Source organism: Acanthopagrus latus, chromosome 11 (assembly GCF_904848185.1).
Source record: "Acanthopagrus latus isolate v.2019 chromosome 11, fAcaLat1.1, whole genome shotgun sequence".
Classification (NCBI taxonomy): domain Eukaryota; kingdom Metazoa; phylum Chordata; class Actinopteri; order Spariformes; family Sparidae; genus Acanthopagrus; species Acanthopagrus latus.
Genome location: NC_051049.1, coordinates 31043870 through 31056838, shown reverse-complemented (window position 1 = coordinate 31056838; position 12969 = coordinate 31043870). Strand labels below are relative to the sequence as shown.

Genomic DNA, 12969 nt, shown 5'->3' with positions numbered 1-12969 from the left:
ACAGCGACATGGCCAAAAATATTACAGAGAGGGTAATTAGATTAATTTCTCTGGATAACCAGCTCATCTCCGTGGTAGAGGATCAGGGTTTTCTTTGTCACCTGGAGTTTCTGAATTCCCAGTATGCCCTATCATCTCGGCATTACTTTAAATTTCTTCCTCTTTCGAGTTACAAAGTTTTGTCATACAGCAGATCATGTAAAACAGACAGTTGAAGAGATGCTGAACGCATGTGAAATACACAAGCAACACGTCCACACCATTTTACATGACAACGTAAGGAATATGTAAAAAGCAGTGGATTATATGGAGGTACCAAGCATGTGCTGCATCTCACAAACTTAAGCTGGCTGATCACCTGCTAACACAAGGAAGGTGATAGGCCAATGTTGGATTAGCATATGCAGAATAAGTAAGAGCCTGAAAGTATATACTTTGTTTTAACAAAATCAAAACACCTATTAAGGAATGCAGGTACTTTTTTTCTTAATGCAGCTGTATTATGCTGGAAAATATTAGTTAAGGCTGAGTATCATATCCGGACTTGGCAGATACTAAATATTAAAGGACTAATCAGGACATCCCTAGTGACATCCATGTATTTATGTTAATTAAGCAGTTCATTAAGCTATCCAGGAGATGCTGAACACGTGTGAAATAGACAAGCAACACGTCCACCTCATTTTACATGACAACGTAAGGAATATGTAAAAAGCAGTGAATTATATGGAGGTACCAAGCATGTGCTGCGTCTCACACACTTCAGCTGGCTGAACATGAGGGTCTGCTGTCCCAGTGCAGCGTCACAGACTCACCTGCTAACACAAGGAAGGTGATAGGCCAATGTTGGAATAGCATATGCAGAATAAGAGAGCCTGAAAGTATATACTTTGTTTTAACAAAATCAAAAAAACTATCAAGGAATGCAGGTACTTTTTTCTTAATGCAGCTGTATTATGCTGGAAAATATTAGTTAAGGCTGAGTATCATATCGGGACTTGGCAGATACTAAATATTAAAGAACTCGGATTGGGATCGGGGTAAAAAAAAACCTGATCGGGACATCCCTAGTGACATCCATGTATTTATGTTAATTAAGCAGTTCATTAAGCTATCCAGTGGGCTAAGGTCATCTGTGGATACAGAAACATATAACTGGGTATCATCTGCATAGCTGTGAAATTCAATATTGTGCTTTCTAATGACATAACCAAGTGGCAGCATGTATACATTTAAAATGACTGGGCTTAGGAGGAGTCACCCATGGAAACAAAGAACTTCTGGCAAGTCAGATATGACTTGAACCAGTCTAAAACTGTTTCTGACAGACCAACCCAGTGTTCCAGTCTATGGATAAGAATTTAGTGGTCGACAGTGTCAAAGGAGAGCCAGAACTGAAAGGTTATTTAAGTCAGTGTTTGCTCTTAGGTCGTCTATTACTTTACTACTACCAGTGGGCTTTAAAAAATTGACATGCACAGTGCTTTCTAAGGTGTTATGGGACACTGTCTGATTTATATTATTTCTGATTACAGTTGACTTATCGTTCAAATGCACCGCAAAATCACTGCACTTTGTTATGGAGAAAAAAATCACTGGGGCAGTTAAAAATGTGGTTTATCAGTCTGTCAGTGGTTGTAAAAAGTAAGCTGGGGTAGATCCGGTTCTTATTTATGAGTTTAGAGAAGTGAGCCTGTCTGGAATTTCTCAGTATCATATTGTATTGTGAGCATTGGTCACGTAGAAGATCATAGTGTATCCTGGGTTTCTTTTGTGCTTATTTACAGACTCATTTACCCATGGTGGTTTACAATTTATGGCTGTCATTTTCAATTCCAACGGTGCAACATGGTCAATTGTTGCCTGTAACTTTGAATTAGGGAGTGAACAGATGTGGAATGTGCTTGTGAGGACAACAGACCAAAGTGCCAGCTCAAATTTTCAGCCACCTCTTGTGTGAGATATCTTGTCTTTTGAGTGAATTGAGCTGCAACTGGAGGCATGAGCACAGACACAGTAAATTCAGTGCAAAAATGGTCTGACAGTGCAACATCTTCAGTTGAGGAAGCTTTGACATTTAACCCTTTGCTGACTACCAGGTCCAGGAATGTCCATGATTGTGGGTTGGTCCATGGATATGTTGCATAAAACCAAGAACATCTAAAAGATTGATGAGATCTGTGGCCTTTTTGTCATTTCTGTTGTCTATATGCAAATTAAAATACCAACAATAAGAATTTTATCGTATTTTGTGTTAAGAGTAGATAAATGCTCCGGGAAGTTGGTTAAAATTTTTGAACAGTGATTTGGTGCTCAATATAAAGTAATAGCTAGAATGGGTGAACGACCTATTGTTCAAAAGTGCTATTTGGAGCTTCACTGGCTTCTGCTGCTCCACACAATGTTTTAGTGGGGTAATTGTTTCATATGTCACGACTCTAGGCATTCTGGCAGTTTTAAAAGGGAGGTTATAACTGCTGGTGATTCTGACTGGAATTACCATTGATGGGGCAGAAAATGTGAGTGATCAGATTTAACTGATGCAAGTGACAGCAGAGACTTGCAGGGGGAGCTCTCATGGGAAACAGTAAGCAGAGGTTGGGGAGCAGAAGATGGGGAAGGGTTTGGGGTGTATGTGTGAGTTGAAAACAGTCAGTCACATCATACAGTCTGCACCGTGTGTTGCAGGTTTGCAGAGAGCATATGGCTGCCCTGCTTGTTAGGATGTATCCTGTCTCTGTTAAACAGAGAGGAATGATCCCAGAACAGGTTAAAATTGTCAATAAAACCCCTGTTGTGAGTCCCTCAGGCAGACTGGAGCCAGGTGTGAAGGCTGAGGAGTCTGATGAAATGGCCAGCTCTGTAACCAAGAGTGGGGATGGGCTGGATATGAAGACAGGCTTTTCGCAGTTTTTTAAAACATCAAAAAGGAGGTTAAAATCGTTTTTGGAATAGGGTTTTGTAATTCGTTCCCACGTGAACAACAGTTCTTTTAATGGATGTAGGGAGTGAGTCCAGTAGATTCAGAAGTTCATCCCGGATGACTGGGACTGTAGCACCGGGGAGACAGCGTGTAATTGCATTAAAAAAGTGGATGCTCCTGGTGATTGAATCACCAATGATTAATGTAGTTGGAGGAAAAAGGGGATAAAGGGGTGTTACTTGTGGGCTACCTGGACAGGACAGTGGATGTTTGCTTTGCATTACCTCAGTCACTGTTGGCGCAGGCCGGCAGGGGCGTCAGGATGGCCTCAGGTCTTGGAGGGTAAATGTTTCCTGAAGGCGAGAACCTCCTGAACGTCTGATGATGGCCTTCTTCAGTAACCTGCCAAGTTTTTTTCCCCGCGATTGTTCAATGAGGCGCCCGGTGAGCGCTGGCTGCAGGCGGTGGAGACACGAGCGGGGTCTCGTCCGGGCCAGGTGAAGTCAGGGCTACAGGTGCATCGCAGGGATGGGCCGGGTCCTCAGCCGGCAGGATCATCTACTAGTTGGAGAGGGTTGAGGGAGGTTGTAAAGAAACTCCAGTTGAAGCGGTCTTGCGTCCTTGGCACACATGCTCTGTCCAGGACAGCTGGTTTCTTGGATCAGCTCGATTTGGTGTGAAGCTATGAACCGGGGCCTTGGACCTGGTACTGATGCTGTCGCCTGGCTTATCAATTGGCGACTTTGTCACAACCAATGCTGGTGAAGTGTCCAGGTCCAGTTCAGAAGTGATGGAGGTGCCCGCTGCCCGTGTGTCACGGCCATAGGACTGTCCACACTCCTCCGCTGTTCGCCCCTCTGTGCAGATAGGTAGAGTGGCCGTGTTCTTTTACGGATTTCTGACTCCAGGTGGTGGAAATCATCCCGCTACTGTGAGTAGGCAAGTATACAGTCCACACACACAACCATTGTAGCTCGTTTCAGAAGAAGACAGAATTTAAGTTCAGAGTGTCAGTAAGATGGATACTCTGTTTGGGAAGGCTGTGGGCAAAGCATGTATAAAGGGCTATGCTCTACTGAACACATTTTCTATTTTTTTTGTTTGGTTGAATTACATTTTAAAATGAGTCTTTTAAAAGCAGTTAACACTCTATATTGACAAAATATTTAAGTATTGAAACTTTAGCATAATTTATCTATCTGCCTTCCAGCCCAGACAGGCACACAACCAATGCAAGTATTATAAACAAAGCAGTTGCTAAGGTTATTCGTTTCAACCAGGTGCCAATATATACAGTCAAGAAAAGTAGATTTCCAAACCTTGTGCAGCAGTTGGACAGAAAATTTTAACAGATTTGACAGCAGGGTGGGTCACTGTCCATAACACTGAGATGTTCCTGGACAAGATTTATATAGTTTTCTCACCATGGAGGAAGAGATAAGCAATTGAGTATCTCCAACAGGAAGATCTAAGAGCCATAAAAAAGAAGTTAATTCATTGCGGAAGCAAAATGAAAGGGGTACGTGCATCTGAAGACCCCCTCACCAGGTGGAAGGACCACACAGACACCCTGCTAGATTACCTGTGCCTGTGCATTCCAGCCTCAAACTGTTCTTCAGAATAAGTGTTCAGCACATCTGGCATTATCTGTAGGCTTAGACGCAATAGGCTGACTGAGGAGCACATTGACACGCGTGTTTTCCTGTCTTAGAACCTGGAAGCGGCCAAAGAACGGTCCAGATAATAAGCCAGAGAGAATATAACAGAGAAGAAAGACAGTGATGATGTTTTTAGGTTTTTGCCATGGTATTGCATTAGTATTGGTTTTGAGATATTTAGGGAGATATTGTATGGAAGTCACGTTATTGGTTGTGTCATTACACTAGGGTAAAGTCACGTTGGCTCCTTTTCGCTATTTATTATCCAATGAGTGTTATGGATGAATTTAAACAATCTGTCTGTTTCTTTCCGTTTCTCTTTTTAACCACAGGAGGATCCATTCAAAGTGAAGCCTTCAGTGTTTAACAGCCAGCCTCAGGAGCTTCCGCCTGACCCTTTCCACTCTGAAGACCCCTTCAAAACAGACCCTTTCAAAGGTTATCAGTCCCTTCACTGTCACTGTCCCCCTCCAACGTACATTGTTCTGCTTTCTCTTTTTCTTTTCATACTTTACTCTCCCCTGTCAACTACTTATTCTCCTGTCCTTCTCTTCTCCCTTCCAGTCATTAGCTGACTGTGTTTACTGCAGTGTTTTTCATTAGTTTCCTGCCTTCTATGCAGCTGATATTGTTTTCAGCCTAAGTTGCTCTCTGACTGTCTTCTGTGTCTTTCTCCTCTCTTCCGCTTCATTCTCCCTCTGCTCTTCCTTCTCTGTTGGATTCCTCTCCTGTAGGTGACCCTTTCCAAAATGACCCTTTTGCAAAGCAGCCATCAGCAGCCACAGGTATTTACTCTGGGAAAAGAGATCAATTTTATTGCCTAATAGTCCCACCAGCATTTAGTATAGCAAAATTCAGGAAAAAATCGTTATTTTATTTCATTTTTGCTATCAGCCTAATCTGTTAGTGAGGCAAAAGCTGAAGTGGATCTTAAAGTAGGGTTTTATTTTTATTTTTTTTCCAAATAAACCAGACTTGCTGCAGGATGACTGGTTGCTTAGTTTAAATAAGAAATATTGTGTCTGTTTTTGTTGTAAAATGGGAAAAAGTGTGATCTGAAAAACCTCATGCAATACAGCCAATCCAAAGAAGAAAACATTGGGAAAAAAAGTGTATATGTATATGTATATATATATATATATCTATATTTATATCTATATATATATATATATATATATATATATATATATATATATATATTTATGTTTATGTTTTTTAATCATTGATTTTTTTTTCATTGATTTCATTTACAAATCAATGACGTGGTCCTTAAAAGTTCTTGCTTGATTTTCCATTTGATCACAAAATCACAAAAATCACAAAACTCAGCGTATCATCATGCGTGTTTTGGTTCCACAATGCCAGCTTGGTGTTTGAAAAGACACACTGGGGTGGCGCTGCTTGGATTAGTGTGAAAATGCGAAGGCAGTGTAGAGGCAAGCCTTTGTTACGGCTCTAATGTAGATTCTCCATCTGAAAAGGTTTTAAGAACACAGCAGACTTTTGAGCTACAGGAATAATGATGGGTGTCTTGAGGCAGGAGGAAACAGTCCTCTGTGAGAGTGAGATGTTAAAAATGTGAGTAATAACGTCAGCCAGCTGATCTGAACATGTTTTTAGTACACAACCAGGTATATCATCTTTATATTCACTCTCTGCAACAGTTTTCTCATAGCCGCCGTGGTTACTGACAGTGGTCAGTCCTCTGGAGGTGAAGTAGGTGGAGAGTCTTTGTTGAGGAGAGTAAAGCAAGCTTAAAATGTGTTCAGCTCATCTGGCAGCATTGCCTCACACAGGGGGTGCTCCTGTGACATTTTGAATCACCTGCCACATATCTTTAGTGCTGTTGGTGTTGAGATCCCTTTCCAGTCTCTGCTGATGTCCCCTCTTTGCCTCCTTGATGCCAGTTTTCAGTCTCTTGATCTGGTGGTGATGTATGCTTCTCTGTCATAAAGGATAAAGCCCTCAGCTCTCCATTCATCCAGGCCTTCTGGTTGGGGAATGATCTTAACTGTCTGTGTGATCACCACACCATCAACACATTTAATGATATACTGTATGATAGTACTGAAGATAAATATTCCTCAAGACTGATGCTGCTATCCTGAGTGGCAGCATCTCTGAACATTTGATAATCCTGTAGGGCTGCTGTAGCTTCATCTGTTCACACTTTAACACTTTGGGAGTAAGAAGGCAGAAGAAAGCAGAGAAATATGATAAGATATGCATGCTAGTAGAATTTGTCATATAACTGCTGTTGATTTCATACAATGTTGTAGTGCTTTTTTGTTTATTTTTTTCATTTTCATTCAGAGGAATGTACACAGCAACAACAAACACACTGGTGAATTCTCAGGGCTGAAAATGTAGTTGGCATCTTAACATTAAAGACTCTACAATAAGTAAACACTGTCTGTATAATTTAACTGTGTTTGACCACCAAGCATCATTGACGTTAACACAAGCTCTCCTCTTTCCAGAGTCTTGTTGTGTTGGCTCTGAGCATGGACCACCCATCCAATGCAATAGCTTAATCCTGGTTGTTGGGATGTAGCAAGGTCTCTGTAGAGATGTGGGCACAACAGATTTGCCATTGCTGAGTGAGCCATATTTGTATTATTATTATATTTGTATATTGATTTATTTCATCATTATTATTATCCTGTAACCTTACGACTGCCAAAAGTTGGCTGGTTAGTGGAATATCCTTTGGTCCCAGATGGGTCAGCTTATTTCTTCCCCTAGCTCATGTCCCACTATTTGTGGCAAGCTCACATCACTTGTGGTGATGTTTGCTCCTGCTGGTCTGGCTGGTTGATTGGGAGATGCTGTAGACAGAGACTATTGGCAAGGTTTGCTGTACTTAATCTCTAATTTCTGCAATAGTAATACAGTCGAGGTAAAAAGTTTGCATACACTTCAAAATTCAAGATGTTTTCTTGTCATATACACCAGGAAATGAAATTCTTAATTTGCAAGTTTCCCTTCATACAAAAATATAAACACAAAAGTATAAAACATATTTAGAGGAAAATAGATAAATAACAAGCATCTTAACATGTGCAATGTTCACATGCAGCAGAAGGTACTGAAAGACAATGAGATATAAGAATATTTAATATACGCATTGGACATTGAAGATATGTACATAATGCAAATATGGTTCACATTATTAAACACAGTGCAAATGTAGTTGTGCTGAATGGTTGTGTATACAGAGTTGTCATGAGACAGAGTCATTCAGCAGCCTGATGGCCTGTGGATAAAAACTGTTTTTAAGTCTGGTTGTTCTGGCTTTCACGCTCCTGTAGCCTCTGCCAGATGGTAGCAGTGTGAACAGTGTGTGCTGGGGGTGTGTAGTGTTATGGTGATGTTGTGTGCCCTCTTTGTGACCCGGGTGTTGTAAATGTCCTGATGTGACGGTAAGGCTGCTCCACAGATGTATTGTGCAGTTTTAATCACACATTGGAGAGCCTTCCTTTCCTGTACTGTGCAGTTCCAAACCACACTGTGATGGAATTGGTCAGGATGCTCTCCACTGTACATCTGTAGAATTTGCTGAGGAGTTTGGTGGACAGTCCAAATTTCTTCAGCTTTCCTAAGTACAGCCGCTGCTGAGACTTCCTGGCAATGTGCTGGGTGTTGTGAGACCAGGAGAGGTCCTTGTTGATGTGGGTGCCGAGGAAATTAAAGGTTTTCACCCTCTCTACCTATGTCTCACCGATGTGAAGTTGACTGTGTTGGTCTCTCCTCCTCCTCGGGTCGATAATCATCTCCTTAGTCTTCTCTTTGTTTAAGGAGAGACTTGTAAAGTACATGATAACATTGCATTCTTAAGTTCCAATGATTTCTACAGCCACAATTTTTCTGTGATGGTATGAGTGGAACACACAATACTTTGTCACAAAATAATCATTCTGAGTGCTGTATCGAAGGCAACTGGACTTGTTTCAGTTTCTTGAAGATGTTTTACCTCACATCCAGGAGGCGTCTTCTGTTCTAACTAACTGAAGGGGAGTTGCATGCTTTTAAACTCTGTGTGGGAGTGTCCGTACAGAGTCATTGACTTGTGTGAGCTCTGAGTTTCAGAGTTGTTAAGGCCACTTGTGGGTCGTTGCCCCAATGGGCCTTCATGTCGGTTGCTAGGGCCAGTTGAGCCCAGGTGTAAATTTTCTTAAGCTGTCTTTGGCGGGAACTCAGCACTGCAATTTAGGTGGGTGATAAGTAATGTTGTAGGCCACTTCCTCTGTTCAAAGACAGTTGTTGAGTGAGACAAAACAGCTGACGTTGTTCATCATTCCTGCTGCAGATCCTTTTGGAGGAGACCCATTCAAAGAGACAGATCCATTCAAGGCTTCGTCAGAAGATTTCTTTAAGAAGACCACGAAGATTGACCCCTTCTCCACACCAGACCCCTTCAGTAAAAGTGCCACATTACCCTCCAAGGTACTTGTTGAAGACTGAAGGCTAGAACATGTAGTTGATTAAAAAAGAAAAAAAAATGTGTGGCACAGACTTCAAAATGACTGCACCGCACTGTACTACATATTATGTGTGCCTTGGTAGTGGAGGTTGGCATTTTGCCAAGGCCGACATGTTACTTTTTACCACTTGAGATTTCTGATGGCACCTATTCTGCACCTCACTAAAATCAAATCAAATCAATTGTATTTATATAGTCCCAAATCACAATTGCATTGCCTCATTCTGCTTGACAATCTCTACAGTGAATGACACCTTCTGCCTTAGCCCTTCGATTCGAGTGAGGAAAAACTTCCAAAATGAAAAAAAAAAAGAAAACTTGTCGTAATACATGTATAAAGTCCAGAACAGAACAACAACATAACAGTTTACTGATTTCACTGACAGAAGATAATGGAGTAAATGAAAGTAAATTATATAGAATATATGTGAAGAATGTGGATCCAGGAGGACGGCTGTGTAGGCTGAGGCATCTTCTTGAATACAATATGAACAAGAAAAAAGTTGATATGTAAAATGTGTGTTTAATCGATTGTGGAAACACTCCAATCACATAATGTATACATTTAACTGTGAATTTACTGTTAAGTATTCTTCTTATACTTCTTGCAGCAAACCAGTCACTTCACAAGCAGTGACCCATTCTCTTCAAGCAACCCTAAACCCAAAGGACCAGGTAAGATTTAATTCTGTATGGTGTATCAAAAATAAGAGGAACATGTCGGTCGTTGTGTTATGCAACATCTATAATTACCAAGAAGCAGTCTTTCACACTGATGTACAACATTGCCTATAGTGTCCTAATACAACCACAGACATTAAAGCGATAGTGACCTTGGTATTCTTTGGTACCATGTTAAACTTGACAAATTAGTAGACACATTTCCCAAGGCATAGCTCTTCAGTGAATTCACGTCTGCTGTCAGTCAATGCACTGAACCTCCTTCAAGCTGTTGTTGGTTCTCTTCTGCACAAAAGATCTCATTTTACCCAGGATATTAATTTAGTCCATACAAATCATGCACACTGTGTGTCATCCTGAATGCCTCAGTGATTGGAGGAGCTAGAGCCTGTCACCACACTGGGGTCACTGTTCAGATTAAGGTTACCATTTTGTTTTGCCTATTAAAACTGTGGCTGCAATGGAAAGGTGTCACATTTACTTACTCAGTCTGAGTTCATTTCCCAACTTAGACTTTTTTACCCCTAACTTAGAAGCGTTGATACTGCTTAAAATACAGCTTCATAACATTCACTCTGGCTATGGTTAGGTCTGGCATCCGTGATTGTAAAGGATAAAAATGTTCAAAACTTAAGTGATAGCCCTCACTCCTCACAGCATATAGTGAGCAAGATCAGTAGTTAAACATTGTCACTATGTAGCATCCAGGTCATGGTAACTCTAAGTGCTGTATCGTAGGCACCCGGACTTGTTTCAGTTTCTTGAAACCCTTATACCACTCATCCAAGAGGCGTCTTCAGTTCTCGCTAACTGGAGGGGAGCTGCAGGCTCTTAAACTCAAAACTATCAGTACAGCAGTAATGTCTCAGGCCACCTCCTCTGTTCAAAGACGGTGGTTCCAATATGAAAATCTTGACTGGAGGAGACAGATGGATTCCTTAACTCTTCTTTCAAACCATCTATGTCAGACTGGAACGATGAGACAAATCAGATACATTCAGTCTGAACCACCGTAGTGAGTGTCAGTTGTCAGGTTATGATGTATCATTAACTGCTACAGACTGAATACTTGGTGGGTCCATTGTGTAGGATTCAGGGCTATTCAGGGCCTGAATTAGAAATTTATATTTGTGGATATGAAACAGTTTTCACAATGTTTTTGTTTTTTGTTTTTTTTTTTCCATTCTGTATAATCAGCTGAAACTAATAATCATTGTGTATTCTACACTGTTGAATGAGCCTGTTACATCTACAGAGTCTGTCATGTTTCCACAGTAGCCCAGAGCAGAGAAGCCAAACTGCTAAAGCTGGACGTTTCACATTTTTAGTGGCCATCATAGGGAAGAGTGAGACAGGCTGTTTAATTTTTTGCTGTCTGCAACCTCACCACTAGTTGCCACGAAATTCAACACACTGGAGCATAAGCTATTATTTAACAAGGTAACTGCTTTGGAGCCACATAGAATTATACCATTTACTGGAACAAAATTTATTTTCAGGGTCAAGTACACCCTTACAGTGCCTGTGTAGAATCTTTTTACCATGTTGGACATGAATCTATCTGATGTTTGTACTCATCCATATCAGTTAGGAATGACCAGTATGTACCAAATATCTAAGTCAACAGACAAATAAGCAGAGTGATCTCAACAATACTGAACATTGTTAATGTGATGTTTTACAGACCTGTTTGGCACTTTGGACCCGTTTGGCAGCAATTCGTTCAGTAGCAGCAGTAACAGCTCTGCTGGATTTGCAGACTTCAGCCACATGTCAAAGCCCAGGGACCCCTTTGAAGGCAGGACCAGCTGGCTGCCAGACTACCAAAAGGTACCAGTGGCTAAAACTCATGCTGAAAACACACTTTTTTTTGTCAGACTGACATATTACTCAAAACCTCTCATTGCATTCATGGAACTCTAAAATGTGCTCTATTCAAATGTAGAACGGGCTTTAATTTGTTTTTCTTTTCCCTGATGGACAGTATTTTCTTATTAATGTTAGCATGTTTTTATTTTTACAAAACAGATTAGTTGAACTGTTTCCTTGTGCAATCTTCATCACATTAAAATCTGAAGTTTAAAAATCTTTATAACCTGCATTATATTGTGTCACTGTCCATTGCATATATTGACATTACTGCTTAGTGCTCACTCTTTCTCTCCAGTCAGTGTTTGTGGATGACCCATTCAGCAGAAAGAATGACACGCCAGCTCTACCACCCAAGAAAAGTGTTCCTCCAAGACCCAAACCGCCTAGTGGTGAGTGTCACACAATGCAGGCTTTTAGGGAAAGGGAAGAGCCAAGAAGGACAGGAAAGCAACACTGTGTCACAGCTTTTTAGATGAACCCATATGGCCTATGGCTAACACCTTAATTATAGACCTAATCCCTTTGGCGTCACAGGCTGGACAAACTGGACATTGATTTGCATCTTCAAGATTCAAGAAATCTGCAAACTGTAACATGTAAAAAGAAGTTAAACATGTATGTCTGACACGTCTGGCATTTTTGCTGTGTTAATTTCATCTACTATATTGCTTTTCAACCGCTTTGATCTCTACACAGGACTGACATCTCAGACAAACTCCTAGTTCAACAAATTAGCAGTTAAAACAGTAAAACCTTATCACACCTTTGCAGGATGCTAATTTTATGGATGTTGTATAAAACAGCGAGGTGTCTGACTTTCACTGTCATTTGTATTGTACTGGCTAGTATAATGGGGGATACCCATGCAAGAAATCAATTCTCATACAACAAGTAGTCATACTCTGATAAAGATAAACAATGAAAAAGGGTTATGAGTAGATATATTAATAGTATATCACTAACCAGGATAGCTTTTATTGTGATGAGCACCTCACCACCATGCCCATTGTCATCACCCTTATGTTACAGACATGTTAAAGAATGAAAGAGAAGGATGTGTGTATGTATTCATGGACCATGACCAGAAAAAATTGACAAAGAAGAATAGGTTTTTTCAGTCGTCTTGTTTGCTCTCTCGTAAAATCCAAAGTGCTTCCACACGGTTGCAGTAAACCCCGGTGGCGAGAGAATCGGCCGCTCTTTGGGGGCTGCTAAAGCGTTTGCCATTTTGCAAAGAAACTAACGTTACTGCTCCGTTTGTTGTGGTCCCACTCACTAAACAGTCTGGGCGGTGCACACGCTAAGGTTCTGGTCTTGCGGCAAAGCATCAACGTTAATTAATCGATGCCAAA

At 40.9% G+C, this 12969-nt stretch overlaps 1 protein-coding gene across 14 annotated transcripts in view; it reads left to right on the top strand.

The window, feature by feature from the left end:
• The window catches only part of LOC119028345 (epidermal growth factor receptor substrate 15-like 1), an 81963-nt gene that overhangs the window by 51229 nt on the left and 17765 nt on the right, over window positions 1-12969 (top strand). For 10 of the 14 annotated variants that reach the window (XM_037114209.1, XM_037114218.1, XM_037114208.1 and 7 more), the window contains 6 exons: window positions 4914-5019; window positions 5316-5366; window positions 8891-9027; window positions 9676-9739; window positions 11430-11575; window positions 11913-12006. In XM_037114209.1, the coding sequence (XP_036970104.1) occupies window positions 4914-5019; window positions 5316-5366; window positions 8891-9027; window positions 9676-9739; window positions 11430-11575; window positions 11913-12006 (598 nt within the window). Of the gene's footprint in view, window positions 1-4913; window positions 5020-5315; window positions 5367-8890; window positions 9028-9675; window positions 9740-11020; window positions 11186-11429; window positions 11576-11912; window positions 12007-12969 lie in introns of those variants that run through there. The other 4 variants (XM_037114214.1, XM_037114212.1, XM_037114217.1 and 1 more) reach the window with 2 other exon arrangements.